This window comes from Mytilus californianus, unplaced genomic scaffold (assembly GCF_021869535.1).
Source record: "Mytilus californianus isolate M0D057914Y unplaced genomic scaffold, xbMytCali1.0.p SCAF_6, whole genome shotgun sequence".
NCBI classification, from domain to species: Eukaryota; Metazoa; Mollusca; class Bivalvia; order Mytilida; family Mytilidae; genus Mytilus; species Mytilus californianus.
The window spans coordinates 116,333,105-116,360,931 of record NW_026262712.1 but is presented as its reverse complement, the minus strand read 5'-3'; the positions used below and the strand labels follow the sequence as shown (position 1 = coordinate 116,360,931).

The 27,827-nt window shown below is 33.4% G+C and overlaps 1 protein-coding gene across 1 annotated transcript in view; it reads right to left on the bottom strand.

The window, feature by feature from the left end:
* LOC127706013 (receptor-type tyrosine-protein phosphatase alpha-like) overlaps positions 1–27,827 on the bottom strand; it is a 72,730-nt gene that overhangs the window by 27,761 nt on the left and 17,142 nt on the right. Inside the window, exons 4-10 of the mRNA XM_052210407.1 lie at positions 10,485–10,793; positions 7,580–7,858; positions 5,629–5,871; positions 4,061–4,348; positions 2,073–2,172; positions 896–951; positions 36–250 (exon numbers count right to left, since the gene is read on the bottom strand). Of these exons, the coding sequence (XP_052066367.1) occupies positions 36–250; positions 896–951; positions 2,073–2,172; positions 4,061–4,348; positions 5,629–5,871; positions 7,580–7,858; positions 10,485–10,793 (1,490 nt within the window). The remainder of the gene's footprint in view (positions 1–35; positions 251–895; positions 952–2,072; positions 2,173–4,060; positions 4,349–5,628; positions 5,872–7,579; positions 7,859–10,484; positions 10,794–27,827) is intronic.

Below are 27,827 nucleotides of genomic sequence, written 5' to 3'. Positions count from 1 at the left end.
TAAATATACTGGAGAACTTAACAATTACGTAATACCTTATATTCGTTTTTAAGTTCTTCGTGTTTTTGTCTTTTCTGAATATACTTTTTTAAGTCCTCCACCCTAATGCATGTACTAGTTACATCCGAAACATTATAGTATTCGGCATCAGCTGCTACTACGGGTATAGTGGATAGTTTACAATCATCGGCTGCTGCGGAAGACATCGGCCTAACATTAAAGTGCAGTCCAATTGCACTGTCATCTCGTCCTAGAATGTTTTATTGTAGAAAATACAAACAATTATTGCATAATTCAATTGCACTGTGTGAGAACAAACTAAAGGACGTTAATGTCTGATTATACCTAAGAAACGGTTTGATCATCTTCATATTCCTGACATTGATATTTATTGGTAGTGACGGTAAAGACAACATTACTACATTTTGTCATTCTTTTAGCTTACTAAATAGTATTACTTTAGTCCCTTGTAAAATACCCTATGGTAGTTGCTTACATTGACATTTTGTGGTCTCTTGTGTATAGTTGTCTTATCAAATCCTCACCCAGATAATAGTTTTTTTCGACCATGCAAGACCCTCATGGGTAGTCAAGGTCGTTTAAAAACCACCCTCATCATAAATCTAGATCTGTAATAGTTTCGGACCATGTGACACATATTTTTAGACTAAGTACCCAAAAGATAAATATGAGTTTGAGATCAATACGCCAGGGAGTTAGAGGGTGAGAATATTCTTGTAAAAGTTAACAGACGTTAAACGCAAAGTGTTTAATATGGTCACTTGCGTTTTGATGTTGTACCTTTTATATAAAAGCTTAACCAGTTTCCCTGGTAATTCAATTAATTTATGGTTACAAATCTATTTTTCGATCGAAAGACTTTCAAAATGTTTACCTCGATTCATGGAAACTTTATCTGTACTTCTTTTTGTTTTACCGGGTAATTGTTGTCTGTAAAATAAAATAAAATAAAATATTTAAAATATTGTTTCTTATATAATGTCTTCAAAAGTGGTTTATTCATCACAATTTTGATGGTTATGACTTTTGTTTAAACAGGACAGGAGGCGTTTTCAAAAGCTTAAACCAGGTTATATGTAAATAAAAAAATTATAATAATATTTTTCTTTTTAATTACTTATTTAGTACAATCCATGGTCCTCTAGTATAAATCTAGGTTATCCTATTATGAAAACATAATTTTTCAATCAGTTTAATTTGGGTCTGGAGCTGACATGTCAGTAAGTGCTAGTAGTCCTTTGTTAATTTATGTATCATTGTCATTTTGCTTAGTTTCTTTTGTTACCTATTCTGACATCGGACTCGGACTTCTTTTGAACTGAATTTTTCTGTGCGTATTGCTGTGTGTTTCTTTATTCTACATTGACTAGAGGTATAGGAGGAGGGTTGAGATCTCACAAAACATGTTTAACCCCGCCACATTTTTGCGCCTGTCCCAAGTCAGGAGCCTCTGACCTTTGTTAGTCTTGTATGTTCTTTTAAATTTTAGTTCATTTATCTGTTTTGGAGTTTTTAGTATGACGTCCATTTTCACTGAACTAGTGCACATTTTTATTTAGGGGACAGCTGAGGCCCACCTCTGAGATCAGGATTTTCTCGCTGCGTTGAAGTCCCATTGATGGCCTTCGGCTGTTATCTACTCTTTGGTCGGGTTGTTGTCTCTTTGACATATTCCCCATATCCATTCTCAATTTTATCCAAATTTCTACTAGTAGACATTGGAATTCTAATTTGTAATGGATTCTAATAAGAATTTACCAGAATTCCAATTTCTACCAGTACATATTGAAGTTCCAATTTGTACTACTAGGATGATTTTGGATTCTACTGGATTCCAAATTGCACTGTAAGATATACACCTAAATGATTTCATACTTAAATGATTTCACATAAAGCGGATGACGGTCATTGGTTTTGTCCTTCCAGACTTTTTAGCTTACATGGTAAAAGGTAATTCGAAAAGTTAGTTAAAACACGTTTTAGTGCACAGAAAACAATTAATCATACATGTTCAACAAGTTTGCTTTACCTTATCATTACACAATACAAACCTCCGCCTCCAAATGAAAATGACAATGAGAACGACGACAACAACAATAGCCACAACGCTACCAGCAACTGCCCCTGCTAGTGAAGTCTGTTTTACTGGCCCTGAATTATAGTGTGATTGACATATTTTAGTCTGAATTTTAGCTCAGAATTGGCATCTTGTTGAAATACAACTACAAAGGTCCCAATGCTGGTAATGCAAAAGAAGAATACAAAACCAAGCTTATAATACAATTAATTCCGTGTGTTTGGATAAATGTAAAGTTTTTTGGAGAACAGGCACCATGAAACAAGGTAAACCGAGCATCAACTGAGAGCAAAGGCCGAAGACAAATAGCGCAGATCATACTTAGATTTATTTCCTGAGGTGAATTTGCGTAGAGCGAAATTGGTTTGTAAACTATACATATATACATTTTTTTCATCTTATATACGAATCAACCATCCTTCTCAAAAGAAAAAATGCATTTTGTCAACACATATATATTGTGCGACTGTATCCCATTTTGATTACATGTACGAGTAATTGATACTGATCTTTCAATCTAGTCGTTTTACCCGATTATCAGATTCTAGGAGTTTATTTCTTATTTACCTGTACATATGTTGTTTAAGATTGGGCCATAGTGGAACCCATGTTCGTTCCAGTTATTTGTTAATATTGATTTTCATTCAGGATGAAGTTGTTCTTCGTTACCGTCGTGACCATTTGAACCAGGCATTCAGTAGGTGGAAAGAACCCAAAACATCTCTAAATGCAACAATGCCACCTGCATGAGTAATGCAAGGAGGCGACCCCGATAGACACAAGTGTACGCGTGGTGTTAAACAGGGAGAGGTTTAAATCCTGCATTATCCGTCATATACCAGAAGTGACTTCGATATAAGAAGGTAATTCTTCATCATGTTGAAAAAGGCGGAGTCGGATATAAACAAATTCAGAAATCGTTTTCAGTTGAATCAAATAATTGGTCTTCCATGGTTATTAGCCTTGTGAAATTTTGGCAAAATTTATGGTATAAATCATTCAAGAGTATTTTGATCGTTTGATTTATTCTAAATATTTGTAACTCCTATGCTTAATTTTGGGTATGAGTCTTATTATTTGTAGGATCTCAGTTTCTTTTTATTATAGGTTAATGACTAATGTGCAGCCTTTTCGAATGTTTAATAACGACATTTTTGATGGTCGATAATTGTGGCAGTGCAACGCGTTCATGAGGGGTGCGATTGACAATAAGTTATTGTTTCCTTGATATTTATAAGAAAATATGATTTTATATTGTCAATGGAAGATTGTAAAGTTGTTTATTACTGGGCTTAGTAATAAATTTATAAATGTTTGGTGACTATTGTTTTCCTAGTCCATATCCTAACTTTTTTGTCCGAACTCTGAAAGACAAAACTGACATTACGTTATGATGGCTACTCTTGTTTTGTCTCTCTTGATTCTAGCTCCTAAAGGACTCAAAAGAATATATGCATTCTTGGCCTCCGAATTCGAGTTTAAACATGTTTTAATCCATCGTTAATTGTAAATCAAATCCTATGAGATCATTTCATTTGAGTTTTTATCGGTTTAAACATATTTTAGGAATATATTATATATATATGGAAGTCTTCAAACGTTACAACCAGACGAAACAGTCAGGTTTATCTGCTTTAGGCATAAATTGTATTTACCAACTTTGAAATAACTTTTTTATAATTCTTTTTTTTTTAATGCAATTCAACTTAAATATTGATTTCCACTTCAAACAGTTCTTGACTGTGACTCGAGCGCCACTCAAAAGTATATGTAAACAAAGCGTCTGGCATATCAAATTATCAACCTGATGTCTTTGACGAGTCTTTTTTTTACTTGTTTTCCAATGCCTTTTAGTACAGACGAAATAACAAAATAGGTTTGAATGAAAGCAACTAGACCAAAATAATAATTAAAATATTTTTAATTGATGGAGTGAGCATAAGAACAAGTTAAATAGTTTACCTCTTATTTGAAGTTGAAGTGGTTTACTGTATCCAGTGCCTATGGAATTGGAAACTGAACAAACATAAGTCCCGGAATCACTTTCTTTAGTACCATATATAATTAATGCAGGACGTCCAATGGTACTTCCGTTATATTTCGTCGAACTGGGCACAGAAATTCTAACACCATTCCTTGTCCAGGAAACATTTGTTGGTGTTGGATAGGATTCATGAGGACACGGGAGTACTAGATCAAGTCCTTTGTTTATCTCAAACATTTCGTTAGGCGTAGACACGAGTGGATTATCTGTAAATTTATAATGAATATTTCAATGCCTGCAGAATTTAACAATGTTCACGCAATAATGATATTTGAGCGCATTACATGTTTTCGTTCATATTCAAAACGGACTTTGTTTCACAGTTCACACATATGTACATTTAACAATATTGAATATATGCGGATAGAGATTGCTGACTGTCAAATCTGTTTCCGTTGTTTGATTTGTTATACGTCATTCTGTTGGTATTTTCGTTTGAATTGTTTCACATTTTGTCATGTCAGGGACTTTTAAAGGTTTTGATCAATGTTGAAGGCCGTACGGTGACCTTTATTTGCTTAAATTCACTTCATTGCGACTCTTTCGGATAGTTGTTTCATGACAGTAATACCACATCTCCTTATTTTATATGAAATGTTGGGAAAACGTAATAAAATATTTGCGGATACGTAAAACGCCTTAAAATGAATATAAAATTGTAAAAGGATTTATGATTGAAGATAAAGAATTCTATCATCACCTAGTTTAAGTTATTTGAGCATACTATGGGTAAATATGTATATATTTGTTTTTGATATTTTTGTCAAAGTTCAGGATAAAGATATATTTGGTTTGTACAAACACGATTTTAGACGACCACTGGTATGTTCTTAACGGCCTCTTTTCACCAAATTTGATCTCACTAGGAAGAACATCATGACGGGTGTCAAACATGGATCAGGATCTGCTATCTATCCTGAAGTTACAGAGATCAGCCTACGTTTTGTTTAAGATGGATGTGGGTTGCTCTTGTGTTATTCTTCAGTGTTGTACTTTCTACATTTTTATTTCATGTCTTGTCTATCTTCTTAATATCTTCCGCCTCTTTTTTCACAAAGTCTTTACAAATAAATACACACGAAATTAATAATTTAAATTAAATGCATCCGAATAATGCTGTTCTCTTAAAACAATTTTCAATTATTTGGTCCTGTAAGTCTGCAATTTTTTGTCTAAACTCACTTGAGACATGTATACATTGGATACCATTATAGTTGTCTTATCGCTTAACTATTCTCGATAGCAACATTCGATCCGTGATGAAGGCCGTACTTTGACCTATAACTGTTTACTTTTTATACACTGTGACTTGGATGGAGAATTGTCTCATTGGCCCTTATACTACAATTTCTTATTCGTAATTGAGTGTTGATTCGCATGGTGAGTGATGGATTAATCGCAGAAGATGCTTACCTTGTCAACCTTTTAAACATCGGTAAACTACTGTCTTATAATTCATTTAAACTAATTACGTTTTGCGTTTTACCTTTGACTTTAAGCTGCAATATGTTGCTCAGTGCAGTTACAGTTTCCAAACTTGTTTCACATGTATAGTTTCCTTTATCAAAACGAGTAAGTTTCTTGATATGCAGTGATTGCTGACTGACTATCTTGATTTGTTCACCATTTTGTCGCCAAATAACCTGACTTCCACCAGAAACTTCACATTGTATTGTGATTGATTCATTTGCCGTTCGTATTAATTTAAGGTCTCCTCTGATCGTAGCAGCTGCAAATGATATACACAGTCCAGTTATCGATAAATTGTAAAGAAGTGGTTGGTAATACAGGCCTCAAAATACAATGAAAATTTAAGAACTTTTAGTGAACAATCTACCATACTCTTCGCCTCTTTATAGATTATGATTAAAAAAAATCAATAGGGATCTTCATCTTTATCCTATTTTTAGAAATGACTTCATATCCAAAATAAAGCAGAGATCCTCTATTAACAAATCCAGAAATCAGTGTTTTTTGCACAAATGCCAGTCTCTTTTTTTGGTAAATTTGAACTTGACCTTGAACAAAGTAACATCAAAAGCTACAGTGATTTGTCTCTAAACAGCTGATGTGCGCATACAGTAAAACAGGGTTTCAATCCCTTATGTAGTTTTTGTTTAAACATTGGGAAACCACTTTTCTGCGCAAATGGTGGTATTATTTTTAGTAACTTTTACCTTGATCTTTGAGGTATTGACCTCAAAATAATTAGATCTCCCTCTCATTATATGTAACAATATATAAATGAAAGGTTGCAATTGTATAATGTAGTATTCGTTTGAGCATCCATAAACAACTTGTTCAGTGTATTGTTAGTATCTATGAATTTGGCTTTTACAATAGCAACCTAAAATCAAAAGAAGGTTTCCTATTATTATATGTGGTCATATATCAAGACAAGTTTTGAATCCCATAGATAGTATTTGATTTAGCATTTTAAAACCGAATTTTAGTCAAGTTGCCTTTATTTCAACCTTGAGCCTTAATGTATAGACCTCAACATTCTTCTTCTCATTACATCTGACAATATATCCAAGTAAGGTTGCTACCAATGTAAAGTATTTGAGTAAGCATCTTGAATCGATAATGATTGACAAACTAACCAACGGATGGACTGACGGGTAAAAAAATATATACTTATGTCACTTTTTTGCTGGGTGTATAACATTTTAATCTGTAAAAGCAGAGACCAGGGGTGTTTTTATTATTTACTCGACTGTGCTTTTTTGAACGAATTTTCTATTCAACTGTTGATATGATTTTAAAAAAAAATCACACAAGACAATGCAATTGTTAGCATAACATAACCATAGAGCAAAATGAATCTGGTAAGACATCGTGAAGGGAGAACAATTCAACTTAATATTTTAAAGATGAAATTACAAATGTAGTTTTTTCATTGCAAACCTGTAGTATAAATTATTTTTAACGACAAAGCTTTGCAATAACTGAGTCAATGAATTGTATGGCAACATGTATTTGATATGAATTAAATCACTGATTCAATTTTAAAAAAGGATATGACATAATATTGAAAGGTCGTAACACATATCATACCAATAATACACAACGGAATAGAAAAAAAACTATATCAACCTTGATAATGTAGACTTGAAAAATAAGTTTTAAGTCGTGTAGGCATTCTATTGTTTGCATTGGATACTAAACAACGGCTTCTTCTTAATTTACCTACAGGTACAAAGTTAACGAGCACTCCATTTTGCCGTTGTTATTCAAATAAATAAATTAAACGAATAAATGTAACTATTTGATGAGCAACTCCAATACATAAAATCATTGCTGGCATTTACGACGACATAGAAACGTTATATGAGAATTAACTTGAAATTCCGTTTTGAACTATCGGCAGCTAAATATACAAAGTGTAATGATTACTTCTAAAACAAATCAGCAACAATATAAGGCAAAGCACTCACAAACAACTTTCAACGTGGTAGAATCGCCATGGTCCCCATAACTATTCTTGACATAGAGTGAGTAATTCCCTGCATCTTTGGGTTCGACATTTCTAATCGTAAGAAATGGGTTATTTATACTTCCAAATGTTTTACGAGTGCTATTTGAGATATCTGTTGTCCCTTGTTTCCATTCCATTATTGAACCCGGATGAGCATTCCTAACTATAACACTAATGGTCACGTTACAACCTACTCTAATGATGTGGTAGCCCTGGCTGATTTTAACTAGAGGAGGACCTGTGGAAAAATCAAATAATGTATGATGACAACAATTTATATCAGTGTTGAAAATCGAAACAAAAGACAAAGCATGTCCTAACTTTGCTGAACTAGGAAACTCTACTTTTAAATTCTAATAATGTTTGCGCATCATTCACTTAAAATATCCATGAAAGAATTGCAAACAAAAAGTGTGAGTCATCTAATAAAGACTTTTGTCAACTGTCACTCTCTTATAGAGAAAATTTTGAAATAATTGATGCATACCCTTAATATTGGCGTATGTTTTATAACTCATAATTTGAAGTATCTTGATGATTTTTATCTACAATTTGGTATTTTCACTCAAGTATTCATAGCAAACACTCTAATTGTGCGAACTCGATTCTACCGTTCTAAGTAAAAGTGGGACCAAACATACCAGAGGGACAGTCAAACTCATAGATCGAAAACAAACTGACAACGCCATGGCCAAAAATAAAAAGACAAACAGACAAATAATAGTACAGATGACACAACATAGAAAACTAAAGACTAAGCAACACGAATCCCACCAAAAACTTGGGGTGATCTCAGGTGCTCCGGAAGGGTAAGCAGATCCTGCTCCACATGTGGCACCCGTCGTGTTGCTTATGTTATTACAAATCCGGTAAATAGTCAACTCTGTAAGTCACATTCGTGAAAAGGGAAGGGTATTGTAGTTACGACATAAGGAACATATCCGATATCATCTGTGAAACGGTTATTCCATAACGGTCAACCAACTCGTGATGGCGTCCGTAAAATTTACGAAGGGATGATTTCAACTTCACCATTTGGAACTCTTGGCTTAATAGCTTCCTTGTGAGCAGCAATCCCCTATCAAGGAAATCATGATAGGAAACACAAGCCCGGGAATATCGTATCAATTGGGAGATATATACTCCGTATGCAGGCGCTGCTGGAATGTTGCTACATAGAAATGGAAAGTTCACAATTGGGAAGCTGAAATCATCTCTTTTGTCGTAAAGTTTTGTTTTCAACCGACCCTCATTGTCAATTTCTAGATGTAAGTCAAGATATGAGGCAGACTTAACTGTATCTGTAGTATCCTTTATCTCTAGTTCGATGGGATAGATTCGTTCAACATAGTCACCAAATTTTGTATTATTTAGTGAGAGAACATCATCTATATAGCGGAACGTAGAGTTAAAGGATATTGCTAACGTTTCACGAATAGAGTGTCATGTTTGATAATTTGAAATTGCTTTTCTGACGCGAAAGATAAAATATATTAAGAACATTTATGAATTTGTTTTCATGAAATTATTTAACCAATCTAATATTGATTATTTTGATTAACATAAACATAGATTGTAAAAGATCTTTTAATAATGTAACCACTTTATATAAAATCTCCCAACTAGTTTACATCTGTTATAATTTCTATTTATCTATATATACGTCTTGAAATTATGAAAAAAAAATATTGTAGAGAAGATCACATATAGACAACAAAAATCAAAATACTATGGGCAAAATAAACAGGAAGAAACGACAATAACAGTAAAAAAAAGACCAAACAGTTGTTAAATATTTATATTTAGTACTACGAATCCAATTAAAAACCGGGATATGCTTCAGAAAGGTAAGCAGTTCCTTCTCTAATAATGACAATCATCTTGTTGCTAGAACCAATTAAACAAATCGATATTAAGTAGCATTGCAGTGTGTGTCCAATTGGTCTACCTGACACTCTCGTTTGTGCTAATGAATATACTTGGCAACAGCGTCTTTAAAGAGGAAAACACTATCGCGTATTAGATCATACCCAACTAAGAAATGAAGCCTCAATAAAGGAGTGTATATACCGGAGATTAGTCTTACTACAAGATGCATTATCCGAATGATGATCTTACGGAGAATCGTTTGTTCGACAGTAGATATTCATTTGTAGCAATCGAATTCAGTTTGTTAAAAAAAATTATAAGGATCTCAACAAATATTGCAAAGGAGTCACACCAAACAGCCAAAGGGGACCAACCATTCATCATATATCCCCAACTGAACTGTATTTTTCGTGATAGTTCTCCTTATAAAAACGTCTTTACATTCAACAAACGGGATTATAAACACATTTCTAAAGCAAACAAAGTCTCATTGTACCGTTAGCGAATCTCAGACAGCAGACAACCCTCATGGAGTCTCTAAATGATACGAATTGCTTATCAATCGGAAAATTACCTACATAGACACTAGAGATGCACGACCACATCAGTCTTGTGAATAATATACCAACATTATTCAAGTGGCTTTCATGTAGCCTGTGAACGAAAAGGAGAATTAGTAAGTAAATATGTTCATAATTAAAGAGTTACAAAACAACTATTTGGGCAAATGGTTATCTTCCAAAAGAAAGTTTCCCTCTTCATATGCATCAAGATTCCGAAAAAACGACTGCTTCGACACTATATTTTACCCCTAAAATAGCAAGCATTACACGCTGTAATAAATGGTACTGTTACTGAAGAATTAACTACCGATCTTGTGCTATTCATACACAAGAACAGGGAGAATTAACTCATCATAGATACCAGTCAGCGATAAACTTAACATAGATTAGATGCAAAAAAATCCATCGTAAAATGAGTATTAAAGTACTTACTTCCAACAAATAATGTAGTTGATTTTTTCTCTTCTGAATATTTGTTTTGAGCAATACAACTGTAAATATCTGCATCTTCGTTAGTAATAGATTTTATTCTCAGCAGCGATCTGGACGTTGCTCCGTAATGGAACGATAACACATATCTATCACTATTTGATATTTCTACCTGACCAGTAGTTGATGTAGGTCCTTTTTTCCATACAATGTTATGTATATCAGGGGAAGAACGATAAATATAACATGTTAATTCGGCATCAGATCCTATGCGGTTCTCATATTTCACAGGAAGAGAAAGTTTAGGTCTTCCTGAAACAGGATAATTTAGTACCTTTTTAACAAGTGATAAAACATAAATGTACGAATCAAAGAATAAAAATCAACACAAACTAATTCGTCAAACTTTCGTAAAAATCAAAAGTTTTTGTATAATGAACATCAGAAAATTATTTTAGCAACAATAATAAATAAATATTATTTCTAGAAAAACAATGTTTAAATGATCACGCTTCTTTTTCATATTTATGATTTCAATGGCAAGTTTAAATCATATTGAAAACCGCATTTGGTGATAAGTAATTTATAAGGGAAAAATATAATTGTGGATTCAAATTATTTAACATATCAGTGATCATCTGTGACTCAGGTTTTCCTTCAAGATCAACAATGGATGATATACTATGTATAAAAAGAAGCAGAAAATACTAAAAGGACAATACATACGTCGAAGAAAAACAGAAAATACATGTCCTGAAAGAAAAACGACAACTTGACCAACAATGGTCATCAGAACAATACACAGCAAACTAAAGACAATCCACAGAACCTCCTAAAATCCGTTTTGTTCACCTGCGCTATGGAGGGGTAACACGTTGTTCTACTAGTAGCACACCGTCTTGTTGTCCAAGGCAGTTAAAGTTTCGTTGATAAATCGCATTCGTTCTTGTCACCTTAGAGAATGGGAATATGGTTTCGACAATTAGAGAAATATGAATAAGAAAAACATGCTCTTAATATCTTACAAAGAGGTAAACATGTACTCATACGGATATATGTGTTGAACATAAACATGGAACATCCACATGAGGTATCTGTTATGGCTCTGCAGTTGTCAAACAAATCTTTCTTTTGATCTTTTTAAGATGAGTATTGTTCTGAATTCGAATTGGAATTTCACTGATTAACTTCTCGGTCATAAATTGGCATTACTATTTTGTTAAACTAACTATTATTGAATCGAAATAATTGATATGCACGATTTGTCCGTCAATATAATTTCATTTACTGTAAGAACCATGTTAAAACGTTTCGTTACACATTTTTAAGTATCAACATCTTATTGTCAAATTATTTCTACTTATTCAGTAAGTAATACTTAACACATACATTAATGCGTGTTCCATTATCTTCTTTAACTATTCCTTTGGGTGCTACTTGTATGTTTGTTTAATAGTTATTCTATAGTCACATTTCTGTTATGAATTTGTAATCTTGCAAAATTCTTGAAGTATGTTTTCTGAAGTTTTAACTTCAATGAGATTCAGGCAAGGGAACTGACAACATGCGCCTAATTTATAAATAAAACTTGTGTCTAATTCTACTAGTGGAGTTAAAGCAAGTGATGTCAGGCAAATGGCTAGATCTATGTCATTGTCTATCGCAATCATCACAAATCTTTGTAACAGGTCGTGTTGCATCTCGTTAATATCGTCATTTCAGTAACCAGTATCCCGATTACATTGTTGGTGGAGGAAACACAGAGTTGTGTCAACTTTTTAGTTTGACATACAATACCAGTACATTAAGCAGCAAATTAATTTTGGTTATCAACGTATTTTAGGCGATGGAATGTATTTCAATACATTAAAGGTGAACGTGGACTTTTTATTTTCGTCAAAATGCAATGGGTGTCTGGTGTTTGTCAGCAATTTGTCAACTGCAATTGTTTTGCATTCCTATTGGAATGACCTGTGCACCCCTCCTAGCCCATCTTTTCATAATTGAATTTGAGTTGGAGTTCCTTCAACCACTTTTAAAAACAAAACCAAAGAAGCTAGATCATTTAAATGTACATACACGCGTAAGTTTACTGGTAATGTTTTCTCCACTTACAGTCCAAACGTTTCTGATTGAGTCCTATAGATATATCCACCTGGACTATATATTAATGAAACACCTGACACAGCTTACTCCTCCTCATTTTAAGATGTATATCTCAAGTATGACGTCAGTGGTCACCTCCTGAGTATCAGAGTCTATGACAAACGAGATGATTTCGATTTTGAGATTCTAAATTTTCCTGACCTTCGTAGCAATATAACAACTTCACCCGCGTATGGAGTATACATTTCTCAACTCCTCCGATATTCAAGAGCTTGCAGCTGCTACTAATGCTATGTCAAACGTTATCACTATCTGTGTCAGAGATAAAAGATAACCAGCTAGAGCTTTGTCTAAAAGCGTCTATTTAAAACGTTAAAAATTTGAATTGGTGGGAATAGTGCTGAATTTGCAATGTTTACAACGGTTTTAGACCATTCAAATTTCCGTTATTTATTGTTTTTTTCACATTCAACAAATGAATATGCATATACACATGATGGTAGTAGCACACACATGAAATATAAAAGTGGGAGGTCGAAAACAATGCGCTTTCTGACTATCTCAGTGATCTTTTCGATTTAGTAAATAAGATAGTTTATGATTTGAATAGAAATTCCGTTTTTAACAATGAATATATGTGAACAGCGATGTAAAAGTAAAGATGTTATGAATATTGACTCTATGGACAAGGAAAGGCGATCACGAATATCTTAGACTTTGTAATATGCAAAATTACTTGTAACATGGGATCAACTTAATATGATTTGCGATCGATGTATCGGGAAACGACATATGGATTTTCATATCCTTTGCAGACCAAATTTCTCAGCTTAAAACATGTGCCAGGTGATATACAAATACACTTTTAGAATATCGTTATTCAAAACATGTTATGATTTTAATCAAAATCGCAAGTTATACGAGTTTTCGTACAATTTTGTTTCAAACGAAATATAATTCAGTTCCAATATATCTGAAAGACAAGAAAGAACATTGCTTTCGATACAATTTAGGTTTTGCTTCATTCCGTTTTGACGATAATTATCTTAAATTAACCGAACTCTAACAAATTTCCGTTGTAGGTCATATGTAGGCATTTATGATTGATTACATAGAAATAAGAAGATGTTGTATGAGTGCCAATAAGACAACTCTCCATCCATGTCACAATGTGTAAAAAGTGAACAGTTATTGGTCAAAGTACGGCCTTCAACACGAAGCCTTGGTTCACACCGAACAACAAGCTATAAAGGGCTCCGAAATGACTAGTGCAAAACCATTCAATCAGGAAAACAACGATCTAATCTATAAAAAACGAGAAACACTTATAAACCACATCAACAAACGACAACCACCTAACAACAGGTTCCTGACTTAGGACAGGTGCAAACAAATGCACCAGGTTTAAACGTTTTAACTGGCGCCAACCTTCACCCTAACCTGAAATAGTAGTGTAACATTACAACATAGTAAGACACACTATACAATATCAATTGAAATGACTTAACTCAAACAAAATACATATTAACAAAAACAAGTAAACATTACGTTTAAAGAACGAATTGCCTATTCAGTTAAACCAGTGATTTTTTCTTAAAATGTTGTCTCAAGGTATTTCATGATTTTAGGAACAAAATATGATGAAATAAATTGGGGTTCACAGACTTTGATTTGTCACTTTAGCAAGCTTAGTATTATGTTTTTCCCAAAATAAACATAATTTGTTTTGTTATTTTAAGCTTCATTCAGATAGAACGTACAACCGTAAGTTTTTTCTTACCTTAAACAGTAGATTTTAATCTATCTATTACAGATTTCGGAGTGTATGTTCGTGGGTGTTCTGATGTTAAAAAGTATGATTTATTTCACTCCCGCCAAAAATAATATGTGAGAATGAAAAACGGTTCCAGTTTAAAACAATATATATGTACTAATTTTTCTAGCCTTGTATAGTCGTTCAAATATAGCACCACCAAAGTATATATCACCTACCTTTTATAAAAGTTATGAGTAATTTTCATCTTTTTTTCGATTCATTTAAAAAAAAAAGTTGCCTTTCTTCAGAACACTGAATCTGACGTGATAGTACAGATTTCCCTCAATTTTGCTCAAATATTGCAAACTGCACGTTTGAAACCCACATTCAAATGTTCAATATTAACAACAATATTCACTAACTTAATTATCCCATAATACAATAGTATTGTATGTATCAGTATCTGTCAGATTACATTATGTTGCACAATTATTATTACACTATTTTGTTTGAGATGGTGGCCTATGCAAAAAATCAACTGGTCGCATTTTTTTATCATTTAGAAATATTCTAGAGATCAATGTATGACTAAATAGTTGCAAGTACATTCCTTTGAACACCAAATTAAATAATAAGAAACACCAATACGACCCATCGATAAAATACCATATTATCTCAACCATGCTGGATTAGCATCTCTACATGGTGGAGGAAAAGAAACATAACTTTTATTCTGTGGCTAAAGGTCGTACAACACGACTATTCACATCCTGGAATCTGTTTAATAAAACAAATTTAACGGCAAGGGTTTTCTGGTGTTCACTCAGTAGATGAATCAATAGACTTTTTGACCACTCATTTTCTTGTGAAGCATTTCCAATATTCGAAGAAAAATGCCATAGTTGCGTCCCCTTACCACTATGGCGCAAAACATTTGAAGACAATACAAAAGACGAAAAACTGACCCTAATATGTCTTTATTGGTCTAATTCGGTAAAATGTATGCATAAACAGTGCCACTTATCTATGAAGCATGTCCAGAAAAAACTTTTATAGTGTAGCCCGCGGTTTTACGACCGGGATCTTCACTGACTGGTCGAAGTGTGAACTCAATGTCCACCGCTTTCGCCATGCCGTGTATAAAGGCTTCAAAACAATAGACGAAACCATTCAGTTTCTTATAGCTGGTAATACTTATCAATCGTGTAATGGTATCCCAGTATATGTTGACACAACTGTGCTTAAATCTCTCACAGATTTCGGACACGCCTGTCCTAATGACACGAACTGTACAATCGATATCTGTGATCCTTCATTCACCATCTCAGTTCAACAAACGCTATCTCAGAATCTAACTAATGAAAACATTAAGCCAATAGTTGATTATGAGAATACATTGTACTGATCCAAAACAATTGATATCAGAATACAAAAACACAACCCCTTCAGATACAGAGTTACATGTACATGTATCAGAATCCAAGCAGCCTGAACCATCAGTCATAACCCGTAACAAAAAAATAAACTTGAAATCTGAGTGTTCACAGTCATGTACCAAAGTTCTTAATGATTATATGATGGAATGTCGCAAATGTCATAAATGGACACAATATGAATGTACGAAATTGCCAATATATCAACTACACACACGTGTTGTGCTGAAGTGCCAACATGCTTCAGAGAAAAATGGGAAACCGAAACCCTTCCACCACAAGCTTCCCAATTATCCCCTGAAGTTCTTCAAATTGCCACGCGCATTGAGCAAAGTGTAGTAACAGCCATAACAAACATCTATCAATCAAATTAAGATGAAATTATTAACAACGTTAAAGAAAAAGCTTAAAGAGAGAAATGAAATCAAAAGCTTATGTGACAAGTTAGATGAAATGCCAAACTCCCAAGCTCAAGAGAAATCACAACTATATGAAAATTATAACCAACTTTCCAACAAACTTGAGAAAATTACAAAAGACAGTGATGCTATATCTAAGAATCTTAACAACCTTTGTACACAGTTAACAGTCAGTACTGACAAAGTGTCTCACTCACTAAAAGAACTGAAGGAACACAACTGTCAAGTTAATAGTCATCTTGAAATTACAAGTGAAATTCTGAGTAAGAACTACACAATCAATGATACTGTCAGTAGAAACTTATCTAGCCTTTCTCAATCTGTGAAGTTGCTTGAAACATCAATACCGTTAAGAGAGAGTCCTCAGACGTCTCACTCACGAACAACACACGTTAGTTCAATATAAAATTGCGATACGTCAAATCGTTACCAAGTTCTATCTGACCACCAGAAATTACCAGAAGCGAAACACGAAAACATTGATAGTAAACCAAAGTACTCACAAAATCATAAAATACTATTAATGGGCAACTCCCATATAAAGTACATCAATACAGACTACTTCTTAAAAGATTGTATTGTTGATAAGCTCTCAGCATCCACTTTTGAAGAAGCTACTGAGAAAATTCAAAACGTTGATCAAGATTATGAATGTGTTTTTATTCATTTCTTTACAAATGATTTGCGCAACAATACACCCGAAGCTTGTATACAACTTTGTTTTGATTTAATTGATGTGATAATATTTCATTGTACCTTTGCTAAAATCACAATTTCCTTGCCATTTGCTTGTCCCAAAGATCAAACTCTTAATGATAAGATAATGCAATGTAATGTTCTTTTACAGTATACCTATCTAACAAGTTTAGATATCTTAATTTGTGACAATCACAATTTAGGTAGTAGAGGAACTCCTGTTAGAAAGTTCCTAGCAAATGATGGCCTTCACTTGAATAAGCAAGGTATGAATGTGTTTGTATCAAACATAAAATATCAATTGAGAAAGCAAATTACAGGTAATATGAAATTTAATTCAAACAAACCTGAACAAAATATAGAACAACATTCCCCTCAACCCCTTGTACACAGGTTTTAATCATAGTATATTTGGCTATATGCCAAATTTGTCACAACAAACTGGTAGAAGATAGAAACTTATTACTCAGTGGCATTTACATTTAATATGTACATGTAAATCAACTTTCTTTTTTTCTTTTTATCAAAGTTAAGTATGTACTATTTGTTTAACATAATTATTAATAAGAAATTTATTTATGAATATGGCGCAAGAATGTTTTGATCCTCTTTGCTCGTATATTCTTATATTGACCAAGAGTAGACTTTTGTTAAGCTTTTATTTGCCTAAGAGGCGGCCTTCGTTTGGACCATAATTATATGCATATATATACATTATATTTCTTATATGTCCTTTTGTATAATTTTATAATAGACCAAATTTTTTGTATGCAAAACAGTACAGTATGTAACAAATGCAATCATTCAAAATATTTGAATAACAGCACGTTTGAAGAATATATAAAGCTTTCAGAGATTAATGTTCTGTACTTCATATGAATGCGAATACCAATTTATAATGCCATTGGAGTCATTGAGTTATCTCTCCTTGATCATATTCATGTCATTTAATTTGTAACATTACTTTATTACTATATTACTGTAAAATTTGTTACACTTCTGTATATATATGAAACTTATATCTATGGGTATCTCAGTTTTTTGTCTTTTTTTGTCTTTGATTATATTTTTCAATCTTTGTAATGGTTATCAAAAATATTTTACATGTAAGCTGTTGGAATATTAATGGCTTTAAACTAAAAGGATACAACAAGTACAGTGATACAGATTTTATAAGTGAACTGAATAAAAAAGAAGGGGAAAGACACTTAATGACTTGTGTGTGCAGACAAGGATTCGGATCGTGAATGTTAGAACCCCTGGGGATTGTATAGTTCAGCTTACTTGCCACACCCCTATGGGAAGTAGTGTGGTAGACTATTTTCTATCTTCTGAAAATCTTTTAAGTCATATACTGTTTTTTAATGTTCATGATTTAAAGCCGACCTCTCTGATCACTGCCAGGTATCCAAAATGTTAAGGGCTAACTGTAAATTGAATGCAGTGCAAAAAGATGTTCACTCTATTCCAAACCAATATATATGGGAAGAAAACTCTGCTGAGAAATTTCAAAATGCACTAGCTTCACCATTGATACAAGAAAAAACAAACATTTTTAATAACACAAACTATACTTGTGACTCAAATAGTATGATAAAAGATCTTAATAATATTTTTTATGAGGCAGCTAATATTTCTATCAAGAAAAAGGTCATAAAAGGGGTAAATGGCACTACTAAAGTGAAAAAAAGTCAACAGTCAAAATGGTTTGACCTACCTCTTATAAATATGAAAAAAAACCAGTTATGCGAGAAAGAAAAGCTGTTTAAAAAATATAACCGAGACCCCTATATTAGATCCTCATTCTTTGCTTTACTAAAATAATACAGAAAAGTGCGAAAAACTAAATATAGACAATTCCGTGCTGATCTTGTAGATCAACTTAATAACTTACGTGAAGAAAACCTCAAAAGTTATTGGTCTTTATTAGAATCACTTAACAGTTCTGACAAAAAAAAACAGAACAATCATCAAATATAACAAGCACTGAGTGAGCTGAATATTTTAAAAATCTTAACAAAAAACCAGTAACCCCTTTCCCTAATATAATAGAATTTTTACATAATTTGGAAAATGCAAAAGTTTTTACTGAGTTAGATATCCTTATCACAGATAAAGAAATTTCTGATGCAATTCATACATTGAAGAATAAAAAATCATGTGGCCCCGACAGTATTTCAAATGAGATGATCAAAAACAGTCAAAGTTTTCTAATTAAAAGTTTAAATCATGTTTTCAATAAAATACTTTCGACAGGAAATTATCCTAAGATATGGGCAAATGGTTTTATAACTGCCCTATCTAAGAATGGTTCAAAGGATGATCCATCAAATTATCGTGGACTTACTGTGACTAGTTGTCTGAGTAAAGTGTTTACAAAAAGTCTTACTAAAAGATTAGAAAAATTTTGCATTGAAAGAAATATCATTTGTCCTGAGCAAATTGGTTTCTGCAAAGGCAAGCGTACTTCATATCATATGTTTGTCATAAAATGTCTTATTGATTAATATACACAAACTGGTTTAAAACATTATACCTGCTTTATTGATTTCAAAATAGCCTTTGATAAAGTTTGGCATGAAGGCTTATTTTATAAATTAAGAAAACTTGGTGTTATGATCTAATTTAAAATGTTATTAAAGATATCTATAATAAAACTTTCTTGTCAGTGAAGATTGACCCCAATCTTGTAACTGACACTTTTTCATCTTTTTTATAGGAGTGAGACAGGGAGATTATGTAAGTCCTATCTTGTACACTATTTTTATTAACGATATTCCCGATATATTTGACGAGGACTGTTTTCCAGTTAAACTCAATAATACAAAGCTTCATTGTCTCATGAATGCAGATGATCTGATTTTGCTTTCTGAAACTCCTAGGGGACTACAAGAATGCCTTGATAAACTACAGATCTATTGCAAGAATTGGGGACTGGAGGTTAATATTACTAAATCCAAAGTCATGATTTTTAGCAATTCTGGTAGACTTCTTTCTACTCAGTTTCATTTAAATAATACTCCCCTAATGAACAAAAAAAATTATACTTACTTGGGTGTTAAATTTAGCATTAATGGCAAATTTACAGATGCCAAACACGAAATGTATAATAAGGGACTGAAGGCCTTATTTATAAACTCAAAAAATGTTTCTCAGGTCACCAACAAAAAATAAAAATTCTACTTCATGTTTTTGACCATACAGTTAAATCTGTCCTAATGTATGGCAGTGAAATATGGGGTGACTTTAACTATAACAAACTAAACACTCAAGGGGATCACTATTTCAAATGACTTTGCGGAGATCTGGCAGTAGAGAAGGCTCATTTAAGCTTTTGTAAATTTATACTTAGAGTAAGTAAAAAAGCAAAAAAATATTGCAGTTATGGGTGAACTGGGCAGATACCCCCTATTTTTGGAGGTTTTATTAAATATATTTAAATAGTATATACGTTTGAAAAAATCTGATGATTTATTATTAAAAGAGGCTTTCAACCTCTCAAAGTCTCTACATGATGAGCAGAAAAAGAGCTGGTATACAAGTATTCAAACTGTATTTAAATACTTTAGCATCAATGAAAATTATGCACTTAATTTAAAAACAAAGTTAAAAAACTATTTATGCAAAAAGATGCAATCAAAATATGATTTAATATGGCATACTGAGCTTAATAATGATTTCAGAGGCAATAAACTATATGGGAACAAGCTTAGAACTTACAGACTTATTAAAAGCAGATTTTTCTTAGAAAATTACCTTTTACAGGGAAATTTCAAATACAGAAATAACTTTACAAAATTCCGTATCAGTGCTCACGATTGGGAGATTGAGAGGGGAAGGTACACCAATCTGACAGTATCAGAACGTATCTGTAAATAGTGTGGTACTCAGGTTGAGGATGAAATTCATTTTCTTCTTCAGTGCCATAATCTTTCAAATATTCGTCTTAACTTTTTAAATGAAATAAAACAACGGTTTAAAAATTTTAGTAGTTTAGATATTAAATCACAATTTATTTGGCTTATGTCTTCTGAAGATATTTTCATACTCCAGAAACTTGGAGAATCATTAGTACGAAACTAATGTTGATTATTCTGCTCCTTGTGGGTGCTGTGATTAGCAATAAAATATGTGTTTGTTTGTTTGTTTGACAATCTAAGTCTGCAAAATATTTTAGGCGTGTGTGTAAATCTTGTACCGATAGTAACAATAATATACATATAGATCAAGATGATATTGACACCGACTATCAGAATATCACGATATTATAAAACGGCATTAAATTTTTTTTCTTTTTGGTCTCTAAGGATGAACAGGTTTATCAATAATCAGTAACAATTGTTTTCACTGGCCTGACAATTGGGTACTTTTTTTCTCAATTGCCAGATCAATGCAATAATATTAATATATTCTTATATTAATTTGTTGTTTTTGTTTCTGGGGAGAGCAGTCAAGAATAAAAGATGAATACGTATTGCGTATTGTTTCCCAAGGAAATGTGTTTTTTTGGTTTATGTGTTTCCTGGGGGAATCTACGATAAGAGATGAATATGTATTGTTTCCAAGGAAACATTTTTTGTTTGTGAGTTAGTCGGAGATAATAGATGAAATTGTATTGTTTATCAGCAAAATATTATTTTGGTTGTTAGTTTCCTGGGGATAAAAGATGTTATTATACTTCATGTCAAAATGCCAGATTTTGATTCGTTAATACGAAGGAGATAAGTACTCTATCTCATGGCAAACACTCTATTATTCTTCACAGAGACGCTTGATCAAGTGTGAGCTTTATTTAATACGGATGATTGGTATGTACAAGACGTCATAGTTTATTAGTTTGCATTTGAAATCTTCTAGACAGCTATAACAAAACATTCAATATGATAAAGTATATAACACATATCTGAGAGGGCGATAGGGCAGATTGAAACCCCTCGAAAAGACATTATCAACCATGGCTTCGCCTCAGTTGACAATGCTTTCTCGGGGTAACAATCTGCTCTATCACCCTCTTAGTTATGTCTAATTTATATACTAATGTAAAAGTTACAAAGGAAATGTGTTTTTGGTGGTTTGCTGTTTCCTTTGGAAACTATTCATGCAAAAAGATGAATATGTAATGTTTACTAAGTAGATGTTTTGTTATCTGTTTCCGTTTGAATTATACATGGAAAACAGTTGAAAATGTATTGTTACCCAACGAAATATAGTTTGGTCGTTTTTTAGGGAATTTTTTTCATTAATAAAAATTGAACATGTATAGTTTTTAGAGTTTTAAGGAAATATTTGTTTGGTTGATAGTTTCCCAGGGAAACTAGTCAGGGATAATAGATGCAAATGTATAAGCTCCCAAGGAAATGTATTTTCGGTGGTTTGATTCCTGGCGAAACTAGTAAGGGATTATAAACGAATATGATTTGTTTCCGCATGGAGATATTTTTTACTTGTGACTAGCTACCCCAAATAACAAACCACCAAAAAAATATTTCCCTGGGAAACAAACTATATCCATCTTTTATTCCTTACTAATTTCTGTAGGAAAGCAGGAAACAACCACCAAACAAAAATTTCCCTGGGAAACAATACATTTTCAATTACTTCCCCTGACTAGTTTCCCAGGAAACAAACCACTGATTAAACATTTCCCAGGGAAATAATGCGTTTAAATGTGATATGAGTGCCAATGAGACAACTCTCCATCCAAGTCACAATGTATAAAAAGTTAACAATTATAGGTCAAAGTACGGTCTTCACAACGGGGCCTTGGCTGACACCAAACATCAAGCTATAAAAGGGCCTCATAATGACTTGGGTTAAACAATTCAAACAGGAAAACCAACGGTCTAATCTATATAAAAACGAGAATTGAGAAACACCTATGAACCACACCAACAAACGAAAACCAATGAACAACAGGCTCCTGATTTAGGACAGGTGCATAAAAATGCAGCGAGTTTAAAAGTTTTAACAGGCGCCAACCTTCACATAACCTGTGACAGTAGTGTAACATTACACAATAAAAAGACACACCATTAAATATCAATTGAAATGGCTTAACTCGGTAAAAAAGACGTTTAAACTAAAACAAGTAAACAAACACTGAACGAATAAGTTTGATCTATGACACAATATAAATAAAATTTTAAAGCGTAGGTGCCGATATAACATAGACGTTACAGGTAGTAAAAAAAAGATGTAGCAAGAGTGTCAAAAAGACAACTCTAACCTTGGACAAAATGGCGTTATATAAATCGTAGTACATTGGTAAATTAAAATATAATAATTGTTTTGTATGGAAGTAATTTTTTTTACAAAATTAATAAATTTGTTGTTCAGAATACGAGTACAGAAGTGAAAATTTATCGTCATACTAAATACTTATCAGAGGTGGTACATATTAAAAAATAGTGAGACGAGATATAACACAAAATAAATAAATATTGAATTACAGAAATGCATCAAAAATTTTGTCAACAGGTCAAATTAACACGAAATTACGATTTGAGAGTAGTCGCGGTTACTGAAAGCTAATTAAAAGCCAAAAACAATTAACAATAAAAAATCATGCATCAGAGATTTAACTCAACTAAAACACATCCCAAGGATTAAGTGTTTTAACGCCATGGACATTCAATGCCAAAATAACAGGTAACAATTTAATTTCAATTGTCATCCATATATAGTGTATGACAGATGCGGGGATTAGACAACATGATTTAGTACTACTAATAGTACTGCAACTGAACTCGATAAAGACGCTTCTCTAATTTTTGTGCTATTTTCACATTTCTTGAGCGGTGTGAGAAAAATATTTCTCATCACTAGTGAAATATCTGTTAGCAAATGATTGGTCGAAATTTAATTATGACGTTAAATTTTCTTGATGTCTTCTGAGTTTCCTGTTGTGACGTCCTGAAAAAAGGCGACCATGCCTGATGACGTCATATATAAAGAACACAACTTTCTGCAAATTTTTGAAAAGGAAGGAAATAAATCATCAGAGAAACAGATTCCACCACTATAACTCGTGTATTACGATATTTATCCACTCTCAACAGTTAAATTTTAATTATTTAAAAAGCTCGGGAAGCCTCGCGCTATAAATATTAAAATTTTACTGTCTCGAGTGGAGAAATAACGTTATGCACTTGTTGCAGTGACGGAATCTTTATTTAATTAACGAGTTTAATGTACCGGAATGACACACGGCTGGAAATTAATTTAAATGATAGAATTATATCTATATTTTAATTTCCGTCTGGTCGTAAAAAGTTTCTTTGGTCACATTTTTGTATTTTAGCCCGTTTATTGGGTACCCCTCAATTTAAGGTTTTGGGTATTCACCTTAAAGTCCGAAAAAAAAAAAAAATATTTTGTTCAATTTCAGGCTCTGTTCGTAAAAATTTTCAATGCACATATCATCAAGGATCATCGGAATGACGAAAACATAAATATAATACCATCCCCGAAAAAAAACCTTTTAAACTCAAAGTTGGCAGTTACTTAGTATTTAGATGGAAATTTAACGCATTTTTCTTTGAAAACGAGAAAACATATCCTTCAAAAACAGTATTTGTCATTTAAGAGGGAAAAATATATTATTGTGATACTGCATGCAAATTTTGATGGGCAAATTCCAAACAGTTTTGTCAAAAACTCAAAAATAAAAACATCACTTGTACCTTTTCTTATTACGGAAATTTCATATCCGTCAATCGGCTCCATCATTTATAGTTTCCATCTATCAAGTTCGTTACAAGGTCGTTTTGCTCCACAACAAATTTGATAGTTTCGATGTGATTTTGTACATTTTCTTTGAGTTTTTTTTAAGTGTGATTTGATTAAATATTGTTGTTCTTTTGTGTATTTTCTGTAAATAAGTTATATTTTTGTTGATTAAATTTTGACTTTTTATAAAAGTTAACCGAATCCTTTGGATAAGATTTTTTTCCGGATAATGGCTAGTTATGGTAGTCCTGTAAAGTGTACTCCTACTAGTCCAAAAAGGAGAAAGAATGATGTTGTGTGGGAAAAATGCATTGTGTGTCAATGTTTAACATCAGAGCAATTAGTATGCATGCGAGCGGTCGGGAAAAAAAAAGTATTATTGAAGCTATTATATATTCGGAGAGATTTGGAGTGCAACAAGGTGATACAACAATTAACTCCTCTTGATAATCTACTTTCCTTGGAAAGAGTTGTGTATCATCGATCATGTTACAAGACATACACCAGCAGGCAAAATTATAGCATCTTTAAATTAGAAACAGAAAGCCAAACATGTGATAAATCTGATCCACATGTATCCTCACTACTTGATACTTTTATACGAACTCGCGCTCAATTTCCTCCTTGTAGTTTGGATATGTCGCATGAACGTGTTGACAGTCTTTTGAGGTGCGCTAATGTCAGTAATGATTTATCCATAGAAAAGATAATCGTGAGTACAGATTTTTATTCAAATGCAGTCTACCATTCAGCATACATTACCAAGTATTTATTAAAGTCAACACCTGTGCAATCAGACAATACATTAACTGAAACATCAGAACATGAACTTGCTTTCAAGTCATTAATAACGATTGTTAATGATGATCTGTTCCTCCATAAAAAGGCATATCCTCGACATATACCGATCACTTTTACCCAAGAATGTCTCCGATACTTACCCATCTGCCAAACTTCAGAACAAACTATTTAGTTATTATGGCAGCTCAATTACAATTCAGACACAGCGGGGACAAGGGATGTCAAATATAGTGTTTAGCTCTGAGCTTACTATAGGGGATGCCATATCTGCTGCAGGAAAATTGAAGTCTATGTTAAGACTTTCAGAATTGCACCAAGGTGTGTCTGCAGATATCAAGGCTACATTAAATGAAGATCAATTACTTCACTCTGCCGCTACCGCTCTTAGTCGTGATATTGAAAACCTCGCTATTTCCTCTGATGATTACCCTTGTGCCAATGAAGCCTCGCTTGGTGCTTCTATGGAAAAGATGCTCGCATCGCTTCAAAAGTTAATGTGTTGGTTGATTGATGAAAAATCACACAAAGGCGTTTCTGAACCGTATGTTGTCCCTAAAGTTAATATTCGTAAATGTATGTCCATTACAGAATCTATCGTTTCTGTAGCAAAATCAACACTCATCCCATTCCATTTGGGACTGGCCGTGCAGTTATATCATGAATATGGGTCACGAACATTGATAGAAACTTTGTATTCATATGGCTTTTGTGCTTCCTATGGCAGAGGTTAGACGATACCTGACAAACATTCCCATGCACGAGGTTGACCGTATTCACGACGGTATTTACGTTTCAGACGGCATTGTTTCAAAACCTCAAGGGGGTTGTTTGATACAAGAAGGTGCCGACAATATAGACCTCAGCACGGAGACAATTGATGGTAAAGAGACGTTTCATTCTATGGCACGAGCAGTCTTTCAGGTTTGTCAGTACACAATTGATTCGAGTTTGCGTTAGATGAAGGTGAATAGAGGTCAAGATAGAACGTTTCAGTTGACTGACAGTGCATCATCGTTGACGGCTGTTCTACCTTTCATTGACCCAGAGGTAAGAGAAGTTTCTGTTCGTGTTCCGAATGCTTTCAAAAACATTTCAAATTGTGCTGAAAAAATGGAAACTGCATCTGAGATTCTTTGGGTAATTTTGCGCTCCATGTCAAGAGATACTGGAAACTTTCTTGTTCAGTTAGAAACGGTTGACCATCAAGTTATTTCATTTTGGACCGGATATAGCAGCACTCTTCCTGAATTCAGGCATGAATTTTCTGTGGTGTCGTACGCTCCAATTGTAGACGCAAAACCAAGTGATATGTCAACAGTTTACACGACTATGAAACGATGTTCAGATATGACAAAGTCAATGGGTCAAAACTATTTGATTCAAACATTCAATCAACAGCTCTATGCAATTGCGAAACAGGTGGAATGGTCAATGCCTGAAACATTTAAAAAGCACATTCTTCGTTTAGGTGGCTTTCATACTCTCTCATGTTTCATTGCGTCGATTGGGAAACTTTGGGGTGATGGTGGCCTGAAGGATTTATTAATTGACTCATATGTTTATGCAGCAGGGACCGTTGATCAGATGAAGATGTGTGAGAAACAGTTCAACCGTGCTGTAAGAGCACTAATTGTTGTGTATGAGGCGTTGGTTGCTTTGTGGTTATCCGCTTTCTTTCAATGGTGCAGAGACAATGATTTGATGACTTCGTTTCCTGATAAATTCTGGTCATTACTGTCTGAGGTGGTCTCAAATTTCAAAAGTGGCCAGGACAATAATAAATCTTTAAACGAAACTCTGAGTGTCGTGAAAACCATTATGATGCCACGTCATGAAGAGTTCAGACAGTGGGGATGTCAACCGTCACGAACATTCAAGTATTGGGATATGTTTTTACGCGCTGTAGAAAGCATGATCCAGAACGTTAGGGCGGAACGAGAGGGTTCGTGGGATATGCATTTGACCTCGATTGCTTCAATGTTACCATACATGTTTATTGCAAACAGAGTTAACTATTCGAGATGGTTACCTGTATATATTTTAGATATGCTCAACTTAACATCTGATATACAACCGGCGTTTGCATCTGGACAGTTTGCCATTCGCCAGAAGCCAGGCAAATTCAATGGGGTATGGAGCGACATGGCGACAGAAAAGACAGTATTTTAAAATTCAAAAGGCCGTGGTGGTATAGTTGGCATTACCAGACAAAATTCTGCACCAATTAGCTGGTCTCTCACTCATCGTGTGCTCGCAGAGTTTAGTGCAGAAATGAGATCCAGATGTGGATTTAATGCTCCCGAAGAACCCTCTCATGAGGAAACATACAGACCAGTATTTAGACTTCTTTAAATATTGCACAGCCACCACAGTAGTCTCCTTTAGACTTCGGCTGGGAAGACAAAAA